We start from the raw sequence: 19,453 nt of genomic DNA, 5'->3' as shown, positions 1-19,453 counted from the left end.
CAGTAATTTCTGCCAGGCAAGAAGTACTTTAAACTCAGAGAAGGCAGTGGTCCAGAAACAGTATGAGAATGTGGAACAAGTTTGGAAAATAAGTTAACAAATATTATTTAATAGCATTTATCAGATTTAATTGCAGACTTTAGGAAATGCATGCATATCAAAATCAATCATAAAAGTCTTTAATCACCACCATAAAAAGATTTAATAATGCATGCAAGGACACACAGGTAAAAAACTTGCATCAAAACTTCTTTTTCAGTTTGTTACTTTACATAGCATTTAAAATGCAAGCCTTATGAGATTAGCCTTTCCCTCAGCGCATAGGTGAGGATTTAAGTTCTTAACATACTTGTCACATGTGTGAATGCCATCTGACTTGTTTATGCACACAAGAAAACAGTCTTATTTCACAATATAGAGCTAATTTCTATATGAGTTATTACAGTGTTTAAAATTCATCTGTCTTAAAACTATGCTATATATGTAACAGTAAAATAGCTTTGCTTTCACAAGTATACTGAATATGTGAGCACAACCTGGATACACCAGACAGAAGTGATTTTCACATATATTTCTCAGGGCGGAAAAAGTTAAAACACTTGGATGATGTTGCAGGAGGCCTTTGAATGTTTTCCATTAAGTAAGTTAGAAAGATATTAATGATGGTTACGCATATAACTGATTTTTGTTTCACTGCCTGAAGTGAAAAAATGAGAGAAAGAGGATCATTTTAGGTTACCCCCAAGCACATATTTTAGTTTTGGGGGCAGGAGGTAAGATCAAAAAGGTGGAAAAATGGCAAATAAATTTGAAATGAAATCTTGCATTCTTAGTGTTTTTTAATGAAAGACATGTTTTTAATAAAAGTAAGGGTTTTTTTTAAACAAAACGCCATACGACACCGAAAAAAAAATCAAAATGTTTCATTCAGAAAACTTGTATTGAAATAGTTCATTTACGCTAATATCAAATACATTCAGCCAGAAAGTTATAAGCAGAAAGAAATAAAAGCAACCCTGACATTCTTGAGTTATTAGCATTTTTGTATTTGTCATTATGCAATAATAGTTTATGCAGTCTTTCAGAGTTGTGAGAATATAATTAATACACTGTATTTCGTGACTGAGGGTTAATCCTTTCATGCAGCAGTTTTGTCCCAGAGCAGGCCCCGAGATCTGAGTACATCTTATCTATTTCATTTCTCACTCTTTCAAACGTCTGCTCTGTTTAGCCACGCTGCATAATGAATGTCTGTTCCTGGCTCTATTTTTGGCCTAAAATACAGCTATTACAATAGGAATGCATTTCTTCTTGATAGAGTTGTTCTGAATTCGTTAAAAGGGTCAAGTCACATCTTCCTTTTTGTGGTCAGAAAGAGCCTGCTTTCTCCAAGGCGCTGGGGAAGGTAGGTCAGCAGACACACGTCTCTGAACAATGTTACCGACTAGCTGTCTTCAATCTTGAGAGAGGGTTTGCTAGTGGTGAGAGAGCAGGAAGGATGTGGCAAGCCACTTTGTTCATTTTGTGGAGCTCCTCTCTTTGAAAGCTGCACTGGATGTTCACAGAGGGCTCTGGCTCCTATTAGCAAGCAGTTGAGCAATAGCCTGGACATGTATGCATTCCCAGTGCATTGAATGAAGACACAGGTTTCCCCTTTCCATAGATCATTTCACAGGAAACAGGATTCAGCCCCAAGACTTACTGTATTGCATTATTCGCACTTCTACTAATAAATCATTCTGCTTATTTGAAAAGCAAAGCCATACTGTTTTCCATGTGTGAAGTATCCCCTTGCCCTTTCGTGATTCCTGTGAAAAAAAAAAAAAAATCCTGTTTCCCAGAGGTCAGTGGGAAGTAACACTTTATGCTGCAAACAGAATAAAGCTTAGCAGAGTTATCCAAAAATCACAAGACTGAAAGTCTCTCAATGTGGATTATTTGCTATTGTATTCCCAGCATGAACATTTCGAAAAGCTGTTCTAAATGAATGCTTGAACATAAAAGCATATAAGGTACACTATAGATTTCGATCAGAAAAGATTTGTCTCCAGAGTATGTATAAGAATTGAACCAAAATATTCAGCTGCCTGAGTGTAAATGATATACAGGGGAGTTACCCAAAGTAAAATTTGCAAGAAGCAGAGAACTAGAATTTAGTTAGTGCTCAGAGCAGCTCTTCGTATTGATCTGCACCATCCCCCTGAGTTCTGCATTCTGAATACAAAGAAGTTCAGCAGAGCTGCTGTCTCATACAACTTATCAGATAAAAGCCCCAAACTGCTCCACAATCCCAGTCAGTTCTTATTATAAATGCTGAGAGGAACACGGCACGGAGGAAGGATATTACTGATCAGCTGGTGGATGGTAACTTAGGCAGTATGAAACAGCCTGGCCCACGGCTCTTGATGAAAATCAGCAAAAACTTAGGCCCAGAAGCTGGGAAGTAATCAGTGAAATTGTGCCTTTGCACACTTTTTAGCCTTCACCAAGATCCCAAGGATAGAGAAATAACTGCCTGACACCTTGATAAACACATCTTGCTAAGGACAAAACACCAGCTCCCAGAACTGCATGGGAACAGTACCTCTGGAGACAGTGTATTACTGCTCTTCAGGGTGGTAGCTGCAGCTTCCACTAAGGCCATGTCTCTTCTCCTTTCAGGCATGAGGACTGTTATTTTCAACTTTTTGCTCACTTTTAAATCACTTCCCTTGCCCTCTATGTTCTCTGTCACTTCTTTGTCCCAGGTACTTGCACACATCAGTCCCTCAAGCTGACCCTCAAGCATGACCCCTCTATATCCTCACTGGGATATTTGTGCAATGTCAAAAAGGAGTCAAAAATAATGAAGACTGGTAGTTCCAGTATTTTAAACCCAGAGCCCTTTGAGATGTTGGACAAATGGTAAAAGGTTTAAAAAGGGGATGAAAAAATCCCTAAGTAAAATAAGACAATTACTTCTTCATCAGTTGGTGAAGGGATCACAACATCATCTGGATACATCATATCAGGCATAATTTACCTGGTTTGCTTTCCATCTTGACTAGAAATTTCAAAGCACTGGAAAATGCAAGCTGAAAAAATTGTGATATATTCTGAGATCCACAAGAGTCTGTCACCTTACTGAGGCCTTGCATAAACAAATTAAGACAAGATGGTTTGGGCTGTCCCATTGTAGAACTGTCCACCTGTGATACACCTGGCTGAGAATCTACAGCAACTTTAAGACTCTTTATGAAACCTTGGTTACTGCATGTACTTCTCAATGCATGAGGAGAACAAACTGAGAGGTGATGCTGAATGTCTTTCTGACAAAACTTGCTAATTTCTTTGTCCAAAGTGGCTGTCCTCAGTTATCTGGTTCCCCTAAGGTGCTCCCCACTTGGTCATGTAGAGCGCTGGTGTCCTGCTGTCAGACAGCGCCTGAATACATGTGCCCTGAAGACTGTGGGCCAGATGGTAAAGAGCACAAGCTGTGAGGAGAGCTACAGACAGCAAAGGATTATAACTTATATCAGCAAGTTTTATCTCCTACTTATGTTTTGTTTCACAAATGAGGAAGTCTCACCTGCTTTGAAGTGTCCATTCCAGAATTTCCAGAGGGGCTAAATCTATTATCAGTGTCAGTAAGTACATACCTGGAAGAAAAACTTACTCATAAACAGCAGGTTTGCAAGAGCAGAGGGCTGACCAAGCAGAGGAATGAGGAAGGGCTGTAACAGCCATTCATTTATAATGCATAGAGGCATGAAAGTGCACGTTGGCTCTGATGCTGTTACTGTGCATTAGTGTACTGTGACAGTGTGCTTCCCATCTAAGAGGACCTACAAGCACTTTGCAGCTGAACTTTCAGTAATAAACTGCAGCATTTAAAAAATGGGAGAGCTATGGGAGAAAAAAGAAAAAAAAAAAAAAAGAAAAAAAAAAAAGGAAAAGCCAGCCTAGGGTCCAAAATAAAGACAATGTAGAGTAAGGATCATCTCTTATTTGACTTTTACTCAACAACTCCTTGAAACACTCCCACTCATACAAAAGAAAGACCTCTAGTGCTCAGGGAGCTCTCAGTTACTCTCCTACTTCTCTGTGTCTCTAAGCATGTTTTTTGTCTGTACTGAGTTCAGGAAAGCACAAATGTAGATTCTCTGCATTTAGGAAAGATGGACTGTGAAAGAAGAAGAATCCAAAATGATGATGACTTCTGCTCAGGGTACTAAATATATCCTTAAAGACACATATGAGTGCTGCACCAGGAATTGCTAAAGAATTAACTGTCTCTTCCTTTTGTTTTACCAAACAGTTCTGATGAAAAAGATTTCACATTGAGTACAGACTCCTTAGCCCAAAAGCAAAACCAGAGCATGCTTAACTTTCTCTAATAATATTATTTGTAAGATTTTACTGCTTACACCTAAAGCTGAACGTCCTTGGAAGTTTTGTGGCCTTACAGACATTTATTTCATAATTTTAAAACTTTTCCAAGTGATCCAAACAGAACCACCAAGAAATACTCTTATTTTATCATTGGAATCAATTATTTTAATTTTAAATTTAAGCTGACTGTTGTCAATTTTAAAAAATAAATTGTAAAACCAAAGGGAAAAAAAAAAAAAAGAATTCCAGAAGCACCTTTTTACAGTAAAAACTGAGCAAGTATTAGAAATTGCAGACATTTCCTAGACACATATTGACATATCCATGGTTCATAGTCACTGTTCACTCTCTGCTCTGTTGGATAACCAAAACAGCAAAGTTTGACAGCTATCAGCAAGTACTGACAGACCTTATCAGGAGCTGCTCAGTCTTTCTGCAGTCAGAAATCTGCACGTCCTGTCTGTCTCACCTTGTTTTTCACAAAGGAGTCTTAAATGACACAAACAACAACCTTCGTTCTTTAAAATGGATCAGTGCAGGAGTATGCTGAGAATGCAAGAGTTTATTGAGAAAGGTGCTGAATGTTGCTAGTACTTTTTACATAAAAATTCATTGCCAAAATGTGATTTTGATCACAGTGCTTTAGTTTTGGAGCCAGACATGCTGATCCTGAGTCCAGAGAAACTTCCCTTTGGGAAAATTGTTACTGAATTCTTTCTCTCCCTTCCCAGCCACCTACTCCTTCCTTCCCTTCCTCCCTTCCCACCTACCCCGTTCTCTCTCTCTCTGATTATCTGATAAAAAAGAAGGAATTGTAACAGATTCATTAGTAATCTCAGAATTTTACATACCTTTCTGGCACATTGACTAATGATGCAGTCTGTGTAACATACTGTTTTCCTACAGCAGTGTTTGAAGTACTGTTGACCTATAAATTTGATACAGCTCTAAAGCTTTAACACTGTATTTCTATATTAGTCTGCACTTTAGCTTTGTTTTGAAGCCTGAGAAAAAAAGAACTCAATCTTTCTGGAATCCTGAAAAATATGTTTGGTGATATAAGACAGATTTTATCTTTTCTCCTAAAATTACCTAAGCTATGAAGTGGTCCAGATTGATGTCTGAAAGCAACCTAACCACTAATACTTTACTTTTAATGGCAAAATAACATCCAATATGTTCTGTTTCTTGCAGCAGAATGATAATCAGTACCTTTTTTTGCAGGTTCCTTACAAGTGATGAACAAAACCAGGCGGATTATGGAGAACGGAGGGGCCTCTTTTATCAATGCATTTGTAACCACCCCAATGTGCTGCCCATCACGTTCCTCCATGCTGACTGGGAAGTATGTGCACAACCACAACATCTACACCAACAATGAGAACTGCTCTTCTCCCTCCTGGCAGGCTACTCATGAGCCCCGCACCTTTGCCGTGTATCTCAATAACACTGGGTACAGAACAGGTAAGAGACAAATCAACAGTAGCTCTCTGTTTAAGTGTAGATGGTGGACGTGGAGTGGGGGGTCTTGACTCACTGCCTGAAATGAGGTGACTATTGTTCCGAACTGGGTTTACAGAGCAGGGGTTTAGTGTTATGTGGAGGGAGGGTATTACTGCCAGCTGGTCCAGATCTACAGCTAACAGCCACGCAAAGTAACTCGCTTGTAATGGAGCAGCATATTTTCATGCTTGGATGTCCCAGGTGGGAAATAAGCTGTTGGGCAGTTACACCTCGTGAGAAAGAGGTGCATTTTCGTGGCATTGTGGGTCTGAACTGGCAGTTCCAGACATGACTATGGTCAGTGTTAGGGTCTGCTTGTGGACCGCTGCTAACAGTTCTGGGAGAAGATGTCAGGGCCAGACTAGGGACTGGTGCCAAAGACCTCACAGAAGCAAAGTGCCTGTCATGGGAGTGAAACAAGGTGAATGCTATAATTTAAACTTTGCCACGAGGTGATACTTCATTTGCATTTTCTGAAAATGAATAGGAACATGCTTTTAAGAAGGATTGTTCTGCTGTGCACCAATAAGATTTGATAGTTTTCTTGTAAATTCCTGGTGGTTTTCCGTAGTCAGGAGATCCCTTTCCTGTCTACAAAGAGCTCTTCTTATTCCCCTCATCCATGCTTCAGCTTGATGTAAAACCCGATTCATTTATGCATCACCTATCCCCTAAGATTCAATCTGTAGACACGTTAGGCTCCAGCCTGACTTCCCCTTCTCGAGGTACAGGAGTTGTGTGAGGTCAACAGGGTGCAATTTGTCCAGAAGCGTCATCCGACTACAAAGACTCTCCTTTACAGGACCAAGGAGGCACGGATCATGATGCCAACTGCGTTCCTTACAATGTAATTGGCAGCAGAGAAATTTGTCTGTATCAGTGGTTTAGGCACAAGAACAGATTGCTTTCAAAACATAGCAGGCAAATGTCTCCATGCTGTCTGCTTGTCCTAGTTCTCTAAATGCTGCTACACTCGGCGCCTTACATTTATCTGCCTGTTTGCCATCTTTTCTTCACCAAACAAACTCACTCTTTCTTCCACTCTGTCTCTCTCTATCTGTAATTCTGAAGAGCTTCTGCATCATGTTTAAAAAGCAAAAACAAATACTTATCTTCTCTGGGCCTGACACATGTACTGAACAGTTCTTTAGTCTCTGTTAAGCTGATTTCAGTAAAGTTGCCACAAAATACAGCACTACTAAGCCTGAGTAAGGGTCAGCACCAAGGCTTTTGAGGGGAAAAAGAGAGGAGAGAGCAAACTGATTATCACTGTTAGAAAATGTGCTGAATTCATCCTAAAATATACGCCTCAGAAACCCTTTCTGCTTGGTCGATGGCCATTTCATGTGGGATCTGCCTTTCCTGTTCTTAAAAAAAAATGAGTATCTTACTGACTTGTAATGTAACTTAAAGAACTGAATGCCTCCTGTGTAGACTGAACTGCTGTGGCAGACTTTGGTGTCACCCACCTTCTTTGCCCTTCTGGGGGTAAACACCCTGCTTTGGGTATGTCTGTTCTGCCATGTATTATGAAGGCACATGGAGATGTCTACTAAATGCAAACCTGGCCCTATTGAGTGGAAAGGAACAAAAGATTAAAAAGAAAAGGAAAAAATCCATTTCCAAAAGCAGACAGAGGGAACTCAAGTCCTAAAACTATCAGGGTAGTTGAGTGTTAATGAAGGGCAGGACAGGGAAAAAAAAAAAAAAAAAAGGAAGAAATAAAATAAAATAAAATAAAATAAAATAAAATAAAATAAAATAAAATAAAATAAAATAAAATAAAATAAAATAAAACAAAAATACTTGTACGAAACTGTTTCTAACCAAAGTGCATTTCTTGACCCTATAGTAATAAGGCCCTAAAGAACTTATGCCTTTACTCCTTGTAAGATGAGTCCCCCTTCCAATTACCCCACAATTATTTTTTGATGCAGAAGCTTAATTAACAGTAGAACTTGTAATACATTTTTCAAGGACAGTGTTGCCTCATTAAAGAGTCATCAAAAGTCCACTAACTAATTAATAATCTACATTTCACAGCTAGAAGGTTTAGTAAAATTGTAATGACTCAAGAACACCTAGGAGTGAAAAATAATTGAGAGTGGAAAAGAGGTAGCTGGGGAGAGAGAGCAGCTACATGACGCATGGGCTCATCGTGACTCTGTGCTGAACCTGCAGACTCCACAGGTATTTGCCCTGTACATTTACCTCTCTGTGTTTTGAGAGGAAATCAGTACCCTCCTCAAAAGGAAACTGAGGCAGAGAAAGAGAAAGTGAGTGACTCGAGGCCACTTATGGTTTGGTGGCCATCCTGATAAGGAACTAGTGAAAACCTTGATAGTTGAGACAATGTGCTGTACTTCAGATCTGGTTCTCTGTTTGAACTGATGAGGATTTAGCTCTCACTTTTTTACAGGGTCAAATTATTATATAAGCCAGTGGAAATAAGGGGGTGGCAGAATGTTTATATAATGTCCTTACTTTTGTTCACTCCAGATAGTTTCCAACATCTATAAACCATCCTCTGTCTAAACCTGCCTCAGCCTTAACTAAACCCTGGATACTGCAATTGATCACGTGTGGGCAGGCTGCTTATGAGGAGAGTCCTGATAAAGCCATGAGGACTCCAAGCAAGCACAGCAGTCCATTTAAAGAGGTCTGAAATGTGCTGTAATAAACTGCAGTCATAATTAGAGCCCACTGGGAAAACCTGACAAAAAACAGAATGTTTTTTTATTTCCTTTTTCTGTTTTACTCCTGTTCTACTCTTAAGTGACCTAATGGAGATGTTGTTTCATGGGAACATCCCTTTTTTGAAATGTCAGTGCTAAATCATAGCCAGGAACTGTGCTGTGTGGGAACAGGGCAGACAATATTCAGAAACAACACTGCCAAAACAAAATTGCTTTTGCTTCTAATTATCATTAAAAAAAAAAAAAAATCCTAAAACAATTAATGGTGTTGCAATGTTTATGGTTTCTCTTACTCACAAGCTGTATGCTAATGCAGAAATGAGTCAGTTGCACAGCTTCCTGAGTTTGAAAATCCACAAAATTGGTAATATTAAACCAGAATTTCTAGAATGCCAACAAACAGTAGGAAATAGCAGGGGGAGATACACAATATACATAGAAAGAGAAAACAAAACAACTCTGCAGAGCTTCAGAGATGAGATTAGTTTTTATTACATAGGCTCCAGCTATACTGGGGAAGAAAGATGGTCACTCTGCAATTGCTTTCAAATTTCATGGAAATTGTCAGAACAGCTTCAGAAGTTTTCTTTCATCTTGTTGTTTTAAAGTCAGGAAACCAGCTATTTAGATTTAGAAATTTTATTCACAAAATTATTAGTTGCAGGAGTTGGAAGTTTTGCTTAGCCCTTTCCAATGCTGGCTATTTGCTGTCCTTTCAATACTTCCCACAGTACTGTTGAAGTCTTTTCCTTTACCTTTTATTCTTTTTTTCCTAGCCCTACAGCACATAGCCTTGCCTCTCAGACGTGTTCAGTATTGTCAGATCACGCTGACACACACTTACACAAATACAGAGGAAAACTCCAGGTGCGCACTACCTGAACCTTGGCATCCTCCAGTAGGCAAGCAGGATTGTGCCACATTTCAATGTAGCAATAACCAAGCATCATCTTAGCATTTTAGAAGAGAGAGCCATGACAGCAGCACAGCCGATATCCATGAGACATCAATGTAACCATCATTTTATCGGTATAAAGTGCGTCATACTTTGTATGCTGGAGAAGTTTACAGTTTTACTAGCTGAAGTTTCACCCCTTTGCATATCTGAAGAGAAATTTAAGTATAAATTCTCCCACTGATTTAACATAGGTATGCATTCAGAGCCCTCTCTGCTTAGTGTTACCTTATAAAATGATTACCTTCTAATCCTCTCTCCTATTAGCCCTTCACAGGCAGCATAGCTGTTCAGGAGAGAGCAGGAGTCTGCTCTGGCTCAGTGACCACTGACAGCCTCACAGCAACAAGCCAAATTCAGGACCAGGCTCTCCCCTTACGCAATCACACCTGAAAGAACAAAGATCACCAAATTAGGCCATTATTTGCTTACATATTTCTTTAATTGTCTTTATGAAGACATATTTCCCAATATTTCACTCCTTGCTGAGATGGATCAAGCAATCAGAATAAGATTTAGGGTTCATGCATGCAAGTGTCCTGATAGTATTCGCAGCCTTTTAAAGGACAGCAATGCCAAAAGCTGAGCAGCATGAATGCTGATTTTTAAACATTTATGTTTGCAAAACTCAAAACTTAGGAAGTGGCTGGACATCAGGATGCTGCTATCTGATATATTTTGACATTAGCCACAGACTTCTGTGTCATGATGAACATAAATGGTCATTTGCTTGACATCTAGTTAATATTTTCAACAGTGAATGCTGTTGATCAGCTTTTTATGTATGTCAGTTGACTGTCAATTACGGGTACCTTTCTTAGTGTTATGACCAAAGAGCTAATAAACTACTGAGGTGACAAGACACTGAAGGCTAAGCAGTTTGGGGAAGGAGTATTTAAACTGTACACCATTCTATTTTGACACATTTGGACAAGTTAATCTTTCATAACTTGTGCAAAAACTATGCCTTCTGAAGGTGTGGGTAGACAATAAATTTCCTCTGGAGGCAAAGCTTGTGTGTTTCCTGTTCACAGCCTTACAGTACAATTCACTGCCAGCACACGCTATGTTTAATCTGCATCATTTCAGTGACCTAATTTGTATCCTGCCTCATGCACCACTGCAAAACAGAGAGGATTTCAGGATATGATATTAGGGTGGGAATGAGTATGCAGGGAGTGAGTTGTGGTTTTCAGAATATTCTAAAGTGAAAATAGAAAATCCCAAGTTTTAGGTTCTTTCTTAACTGGCATAAAAGAGGGTGAGGAGCATCAAACATAATTTAACTTGTAAATAATTTAAATAACTAAAAATATGCTTGTACATCTCACTTTTCGGAACAGAATTGCACTTTCAGTCAAGCTAGGAAATGTTTACGTAAAAGTGAAACATGATGAATATATACAAATAGTTCACAAAAAAGTGAAATATGGATGAAAGAAAAGGCCAAATAGAATAATGAGCAGGATTTTCTTATTCTCTGTTATCATTTGAAGTGAAACCTTTTTTGGTTTCTGTCCAGGACCTCATCAAAAACCACAGCATGTTTGCCCACTCACACTTGAAACAGAATTCTGTGCTGCCAAATACTGTGCAGAAAACCATACACTAAATAATTTTTAGCAAGGTTACACATTCAAGTGCTTCATTTCAGAAAATCTGGGTAGAACGTTTGTGTGTGCAACTAATTCATATCTCTTGTTCATGTGGCCAAATGACAGGATTTAACTGCATAAGAACATATCACTTGGGGGGAAGGATGGAATTTCCTTCATTTAAAAAGAGGATAGACCTCTATCAAGAGGTATAATGCTAGTATCCACATCAACTAGGACAGAGGTCTCAGATCCCTTCTGCAAGACTTTTATTACTCAGTAACTAAGCCGAGTGGAGTTTTATCACATACATGTATATGGGGTGGGGGGGTTCAGATGTCTGCTGGAAGGAAGATAGCAGTGAGACTCAGGAGTCCTTTTCAGGCATTGTTGTGTCCTCCCAATGTCCAAAAGAGTTCATTCCTTTGCACTTCTGCCTCCCCTTATCCTATCCAACTTGGAGAAGCAGTCTCCACTCCTCAGATTTCTCATCCCAGTCTTCTGGCCCTGCAAAGCCTCTTCTGGGTCCATGCTCTGAGCCTTGTCCCCCAGCCTGTCTGTCAGCAAGTCATTCCCACCCTCCTTCCCCGCCTGGCGTCTAGTCACTTCTTGACAGACATGTCCTGTTCCCACCACTTGCCATTAGCAATCTCCTTTCCCAGCCCACTCAGAAAATCAGTTTCTCCCCACCCCCCTCACCCTCCCTCCTTGCCTTGTCAGCCCCCTTCTTTCCCCTTTCTTCATTCATTGTCCAGTGTCTTGGTCAACATTCCCCGTCCTGGGCCCCTGAGCCTCCGCTGCTTTTCCTCTCTCTCTTTTTCCCTCTCTCAGTTCCTTTACTGGATCCCCTGGGGCTCTTCCCCAAAATGCTTGTCCTTATCTGCTCACCTCCTGCCCTCTGCTTTTCAATCAACTTTCTCCCGCCTACTGACACCCCTCACAGGTGGACAAAGAATGCCCCAAGGTGCCCAGATCTCCAGAAGATGCAAACTGCAGTGTTTTTTTTCAAACCCGAGCAAAATTTGGACAGATTATCACTAAGATGATAAAAGATGCCTCCTTGACAGAAAATCTATCATGTCTTTGACAGAGTTCATGCTCTCCTTGCAGAGCATGGAAGTGCTATCAAATGAAAGCTTGCATAATTTTTTTCAGATGTTACATTAATTCCTTTTCCATCGCTGTGGTTCTCAAAGGTGGCTACTGTTCGGGCTAAGAAGTTTCAAAAAATTCAGCCTGAGGCAGACATCCAGTGTGGAAAATTTCAGTCCAAGTATGAGAAGGTTATAAGCAACTGAAAGTAGGGTCTTATAATGAGAAGTGTCAGACAACATCAGTACTGGAATGTGCTACCAGCTTGGCTCATAATGCAAGCTTTGTTAAAGCCATCACCCAGGCTAACAAGTGGTATATCAAGTTATAGGCTAATGCTTTTTGCAACTGCTGAGTTATAAAAGCTTTAATGCTCTTTCTGGTTACAATGGTAAACCTGACAGCGACTGGGAAAGACCCACGAATCTGGAGAAAGAGTAGAAAACCTGGGTCTTTCTGCTGTGGTTAAGTTACATGACAGGGAACTAAGAAATCAGAATAATATTCTTTGCAATGCCACAGGCTTCCTGCATGACTTAGGTCTAGCTGAGAGTTAGCCTCTTGGTGCCTCAGTTTCCTCATGGCATTTTTGAGTCTGCACTTATTTCATTCCTTAGGGAGGGCTGGAATACTGGTCTGACTTGCTGCAGTTGGTGATGTGATACCCTAATGCTCTGTAATCTTTCAGCAGAAGGGAAAAATCAAACTTTCCAGCTTTAAACCTATTGTTTGCATAACGGGAAGAAAGCAAGAAGGATTTTAGTGGAGCAGACTGGAAGTTGCAATTTTGTTGGGCTCTGTCCCCAGAGCACAGAGTCACCGTGCGTCAGCTCTGAAATGGCATGTAAACAGTGCTTTGCAACTCTTGTGAGTGGTTTCCTGACTTTGCTAAAGGAAGTGGGCTGTCTGCTTAAAGCTCTTGTCTGGGTCAGCATGACTAAACCTTACAGCAGCATGCCTTCTTAAAGCTTTGGTTTGCTTTTAAATCAGAAACATTCCCACAAATTTCAGCAAATATCAAGGGTGTTGAACACAATGTATGTCCTTTGATCCATGGAAGTGGAGAGATGTGTCTCCAGCAGACACAGCCCAGTTCACCTGTGTGCTAATCCACTAATGCTGACAGGGGTAAGGGGCCTAATTCTGTTGTGTAATGCAGTAAACATTATTCATAAATCTTGTATTAAGTGCTGGGAAATTAAGTGGTGGGAATTGCGAGAATTTGCATCACATTAAGCTGTAAAAAATCCTGGCTTTAAACTCTAGAGATCCCCTGGGTCAAATTCTACTTGCTGTCAATTGCAACCCCCTGGCTCTCTCAGTCCAGTTCAGGACTCATTAGCTAATTGCTAAAGGGAAAACAAAAACCTGTATTAGGGAATCTTTTCGTATTAGCTACCAGACATGCATATTCTGCAGCCACTCCTGAGACACATAGATGTCTGTATAACTGTTCACCCTGCCATGTGTTGTTGTTTGCATAGACTTAATTGAACATACTGACATAGAATGTAATTATTTTGATACACAGAGTTACCCTACATGTGATTAAAAAATAACAATGTGTCCCGGGAACAGTTAGCAAAACTGCCAGAATACTGATATAAACTGTCATTAAGGTGCAAAAATTGGCATTTATCTTTCCTGTTATCCCTGTGGGGGCTGTTAAACACAATAATGAAAAGATGTCCCTTGAAATGGCATTACTTTTTAATGAGGCTTTTACCCATTGAGTCATAATCTCAATTTTATTAATTACAAGCAAAAACGGCTTCCAAAACCTTGAAACTGCTGAGTGCAAGTGGCTTCCAAAGCTAAGCATTACCAGTCAGCACTCAGAATTAGGCAAATCAGCAAGTGCCAGGCTACAGCTAAGGATGCAGGTCGACTTTATAAGCCAAACATTTGAGGATCCAGCAAGAGCATTTGCACATCACAGTGTCAGCTCCTGGGTAGTCCTGCGACATACTCCACACCACTTTAATTGTTTACAATCTTCCAGTTAACAAAAAAACATGCAGGACACGAGTAGTGATTACTTGCTGATTATATGGCCCCATGGACACTACTGTGCTTTCCTTTTATTCCAGCACTTGTCTTCATTCAGAGCTTGAAGATCCAGACACTAACTGCTGGCACGGAGCTCCAGCTCTGACTCACTGGCCCTATCCTGTACTCAGTGGTACTCAGAAAACCCTATGGTGAAATGATTGAACTCTTGTGTTTGTGTAAAAGCTTCGCTTTTCCCTTCACTTGTATAATTACTCACATCCTCCTGAGCTTTTGACCAGCAAACCACCCTTGGTTAAAGTAATTTGGCAAATGTGATCCATTATCACAGCTACTGCTGCTTCTACAAGTATTCAGGGCTTTACTGTGTATTTGACATGGGAACTGCTTTATTCTACAACAGGGTGAAACATCTATTTCTGCAAACTGTCTCTCAAGGAGCTGCTTAAAACTTGACATTTCTCAGATTATTTTAATGATAAAATGCTAAATCATTGCCAACACAAAGGTGAATGGTTCAGTCTGTCAATCTGAAGTCTCATAACATGCCCGAAATCTGGGGTTCAGGGGACCAAGGGGAAGCTAACAAAACATTATTAAAGTTGCAAAATTAAGTAACCTAAAGCAAGGAAATTCCAGGATGAATTGCCCCCTACCAGCTCCCAGCCTCCCTTTCCTTTTCTAAATTCAATTTATCTTTTCCCATCCCTGTGTTCCAGGACTTTTCATCTCTGCATTTTATGCTTGTGTCTTTCTCTCAGGTAATGCCTGAATGTAAAAAGAGCAAGAGAGAAAGAAGCTGACTGTTCTTTGGTTTAGGGTCAAAACTGAAACTGTGAGGACTTTCTGAGGTCCATAAAGGATCAACCAGTGGTGACATTAAACTGAGAAGCTGTAGTAAGTCTTTCCTGATCATCTGTATGCTACAGTTTTTCAAAGCTTGGCTATTTTAGTACAGATTTTCATAGCCACCTCTGTTATTTACAAAGGCAATAAATCAAAACCTAGAGACACTAGAGCTTCTTAGAGAACAGCTTGCCAAAGATTTTTTAAATGGGCAAACCCATTTATTTTTCCCTAGCCTTTTTCTTGGAAATTGCTGAACTGTTTTGCTAAAATTTTCCACAAAGCAAAATCCAGCCTGAGTCAGATAGCACGGAAACTATCATCACTACTGATTGAAGTTTGGCACAATTGCAAATAACAGTGTTCAGGTCTCAGTATTAGTCAATGGTAATTATAGGTGGGGCTATCAAACCATCCTACATGTTAAATTGCTATAACTTCCATCGTACAGTTTGAGAGCCTCTGATCTTTGTGGGAGGCAGGTTGGCACAGAGTCCTTTAAAGATGAACGCAGCACGTGGAGGTTCCCCAGGGTCATGCTGCTGGAGGATCTGGGATGGCATTCAGGAGGGCTGACCTCAAGTGTCCCCTGAACCACAGGCTGTCCTTGATTTTGCTTGGCTCAGTAATGCTCTCTCTCCCACGGTCAAATCACTCTCCCATGCTTTTCTTCATTATTGTCTCTCTGATTTCTCTTTCCCTTCTGCTCTTTCTATGGCTTCTTTTCCCACAGTATTTCAGCCTTTACCTTTACACATTCCCTGAACATCTGACTCCCTGAGAGTTTGACACAGGCTGCCTTAAAGGAGAGTTATCGTTTCCATTCTGGGAGGCATTGGTGCTGAGCACGTATTCCTTCCCCATGGTTACCCTCTTCACCTCAAATTTCTTGACTTCTAGTTGGCCCCAGAAGAAAAAAGGATAGTGGCTGGGTTGCTTTCTTAGTGGCTGTGGGAGGAATAGCTAAAAAGTCTGGGCTAGTGTCTGCAGGACTTGTTTATATGTCACATTCCACGTGGTATAGGAAAGAAACATTATATATGACTATAACCTCTGGTTAGTGACATTTGGCAGCTAAAAGATTTGATTGCACCATAGTTATGTTGCCTCAAAAAAAGTTCTAATTATGAACATTTTGATTTTTCCACCAGTTTTCCCAGGAAGGAGTTCACCATGCCCACATCAATCAGATCTGAATTACTGAAGCCCTTCCACAAATGTGCTCTTTGGTTAGATTGAATGTGTCTAGGTTGAATGTGAGGTTTTCCAAAGTGACTTCATTTCCTAGTAGGAAACAAGTAAGGGTGTTTGATGTGCGTCTCGAAACCCAGCGGAGGGAGTGACGCTGGGCAGAAGCTGTCCGTGGGCAGGTCTGGCTGGCGGGAACAGGCTGGCGGTGAGGGCAGGGGATGTACACCATGAGGGGGTACAGCCTGATGGGTGGTTATTACGTGCAGTACCTCTGTCCTTGCAAAGGGAGAGATCTCTGTCATTCTCTCCTCTCCAGGTGACACCTTCCAAGGGCTTGCACACCTTAAGAGCTTCCATACCCACTTGGCTCTAGAAGCAATGCAGCTGCATTTGCTAGGGTGCCAGAGTTGATCGATCCTTCCAAGGCCAGTTGGCCAGCTTTCAGCACTCGCATATCTTTGGCACAAGCATTCCCAACAAGAATTGAGAATTTACAGCATTGTGAGGCTGTTTTTCTTTTTACTTCTGTCCAGAAGAGTTGTCAAGAGCACCTGCAGACACTCCTGGGCATGATGGCAGTTTCTGAAAGCTTTGTTCTGAGGGGGTTATGACTTGTCACCTGCAGCTAATGGAAAAATATGCTTAGTTTTGCAGGCCAGGTAGACATAGTTGACCTCCAAGACGTTGTCTGTCTGCCTCAGAGAAGCTTTGGCATTAAAGCAGGGCAGGGATTCCCTCTTGCTGTACCCATATGGGGCCCAGCAGGAAACAGATCCAGACTTCCCAGACCTTTTATCAAACCAGAAAATGCAGCCAGGTTGCAAAGACCAAACTTTCAAAAGTTAGAGGGCAAGCTCCAAACATCATAGAACTTGTTTAAAGCCACAAGAGGTGTTTCTCAGATGTTTCCTCTAGGGACTGAATTTTTATTCCATTTTCAAGTGGATACCAAGAGAAACATCTGCATTCTAAAGAGAGAAGAAAAAAAAAAATCTCACATCAGCACTAGATTCCAAAAGTGGCAGATTAAGAAAAAAAAATAAAGTCACAAAGGCTTTCAACTCTTATAAAAATTCTGGAAATAATTTAATTTCAAAACTCTCTAAGATATAAAAGGAACATTTCTAATAAAGTGACTCTGACTCATTCTAACACATTTTGTCTTCATTCATGCATGCTTTTGACTCAGACTAAAAGACTTGGATTGCAAAGCCTCATGTGTGTGTGTGTTCTTTTTTTTTTTCTTTCTTTTTTTTACCTTCACAGCTTTTTTTGGGAAATACCTCAATGAATACAATGGCAGCTACATCCCTCCCGGGTGGAGAGAGTGGGTTGGATTAGTGAAGAACTCTCGCTTCTATAATTACACCATTTCTCGCAATGGTAACAAAGAGAAGCATGGATTTGATTATGCAAAGGTATTTTCCAGACATATAAATACCACATCCTTAATCCATATAAAAATAACTTTTGGATAATTAATTAACCATATAATTAATTAATTAACCAACTACAACCAAGAAATTGCAATGTCATTTTCCTCTCCAGGGCATTTCAGATCAATTTCTGTGTGAGAATTTTAACTGCGGGATGGAAGAAAGTTTCCAAGGGCTCTTTCAGTACAGTCTGTCAATTCCTCCCTCCTTTACTCTCTCTGCTAGAAAGTGTTGATTCTCTGGCAGAAGCAAACAGTAAATAAAGGCCTTTCTTGAAGATAACTGCATTTTGCACCACTGAACTTTAAAGTTAGCTGAGTGTTGTCAGTTATTACCCACATAAGAAACCTTAGTTAATGCTGTTTCCCATTATAAAGTGGAAAAAAAAAATTAAAAATGTTGTGTGTCTGTGGTGTCAGACTCCGGATATGACTAGGAGGACAGATAAGCACAAGAACACGGCCTTTGGAAAACTTCTGGGCTTGTTTGTGCTCTTGACAAAGTTTGGAAAATATGCCAAGGTGACCTGCCCACTGCCGTGAAGTTTCTCGGAAAGGCTTAGGAGTGCAGGGTGCAGACTTTCCAGCCTGCAGAAAGCTATTTGGAATTTCCTCAGACTGTAGGCTCACGGAAGAAGATACAGATGTTGCAGCTGTGGTTTCTGACCCATGTAATGAGATTTTATTGGAAGCTCACGATGCCTGTTTCTGATTTCCCCACCCGTAGAAATTACATGATACTGATTACATATTTATATAGAGTTTTAAAAAAAAAAAAAAAAAAAAGGAAAGGAAAGAAAGAAAGCTGGTTACTTAGACATTCTTCACACACCCTGTGTATGTAGCTAGAATAAACAGGGAAATAGGAGGGGAGTGGATGCCTTGGGAGAGCAGTCATACAGGCATTTCATTCAAGCAGGCCACAAAACCAGAAATTATCAGAACCCTGATGCCTCATGATCATTACCCATTTTGCAACCCAAAAGGTCGCTGGCTGTCTCTTCCATGCCCTTGCAGGGACTGTAACAGCCAGGGCTACCGCCTTTGCTCCAAGCATGCCCCAGGAGAGTGGCAGGGGGCAGGGAGCAAGCGAGCAAAGAGGTCACAGCTGGCTGGCTTGTCCTAGTGCCGACATGCGACACAGGCCGTGTCCCTCAGGCTCTGCTTTTGCAGCTGTTCGGGGCCTTGAATCCACAACATATGATTAGTCATGCCTGGAAGTGCTTGAAATTACAAACATTGTCTCAGCACTTTCTCAATGAAGCTCACTCTAGACCTCCAGGCCAACAGTGAATGCTCCAAGGTAGCAGGTGGTTTAATTTAAGTTTTCATCTTTTTTTCTTAGTCCCATTTCCTCCCTTCCCCTTGTATGCTTCCATTTGCCACCTTGGCTGTGGGTTAAGCCAGTTTATTAGCGAGTCACAACCTTAATCTCAGCAGCTGCGCTGCTTAAAGTTGTACAATTAAAAGAACAGAGCCTGCAGGAATTCAAATGCTCCCTGAATTCATGTTTGCAATTTCTCTGATAAAGTTTTTTTGCAATATGCTGCCTGTTGTAGCTTTCTTCCAGTCTGTACATACATGAAAGTATACTCTCAACAAAGTGCATGCAAGAAATGTTTATGTAAATAGAAAACCAACGTAAGAGTGTGATTTCTTGCAGTTGGGAGCCATTATTTAGAGAACGTGTTTTGCCACTGAAATTCAAGAAACATACCTGTGTCAGTATAATCTGTCATTTTAAAGGTCACTTAACATT

General features: G+C 40.5%; 1 protein-coding gene across 11 annotated transcripts in view; it reads left to right on the top strand.

Annotated features, from left to right (window-relative positions):
* SULF1 (sulfatase 1) overlaps nucleotides 1-19,453 on the top strand; it is a 130,418-nt gene that overhangs the window by 60,576 nt on the left and 50,389 nt on the right. For all 11 annotated transcript variants that reach the window (XR_011807475.1, XM_072034530.1, XM_013099339.5 and 8 more), the window contains 2 exons: nucleotides 5,596-5,835; nucleotides 17,526-17,677. Coding sequence is in view for 10 of the 11 variants with exons in the window: in XM_072034530.1 (XP_071890631.1) it covers nucleotides 5,596-5,835; nucleotides 17,526-17,677 (392 nt within the window). In the remaining variant the exon portion in view is untranslated. The remainder of the gene's footprint in view (nucleotides 1-5,595; nucleotides 5,836-17,525; nucleotides 17,678-19,453) is intronic.

The sequence above is a fragment of the Anas platyrhynchos genome, chromosome 2 (assembly GCF_047663525.1).
Source record: "Anas platyrhynchos isolate ZD024472 breed Pekin duck chromosome 2, IASCAAS_PekinDuck_T2T, whole genome shotgun sequence".
Classification (NCBI taxonomy): domain Eukaryota; kingdom Metazoa; phylum Chordata; class Aves; order Anseriformes; family Anatidae; genus Anas; species Anas platyrhynchos.
This window is presented reverse-complemented; position numbering and strand designations above follow the sequence as displayed.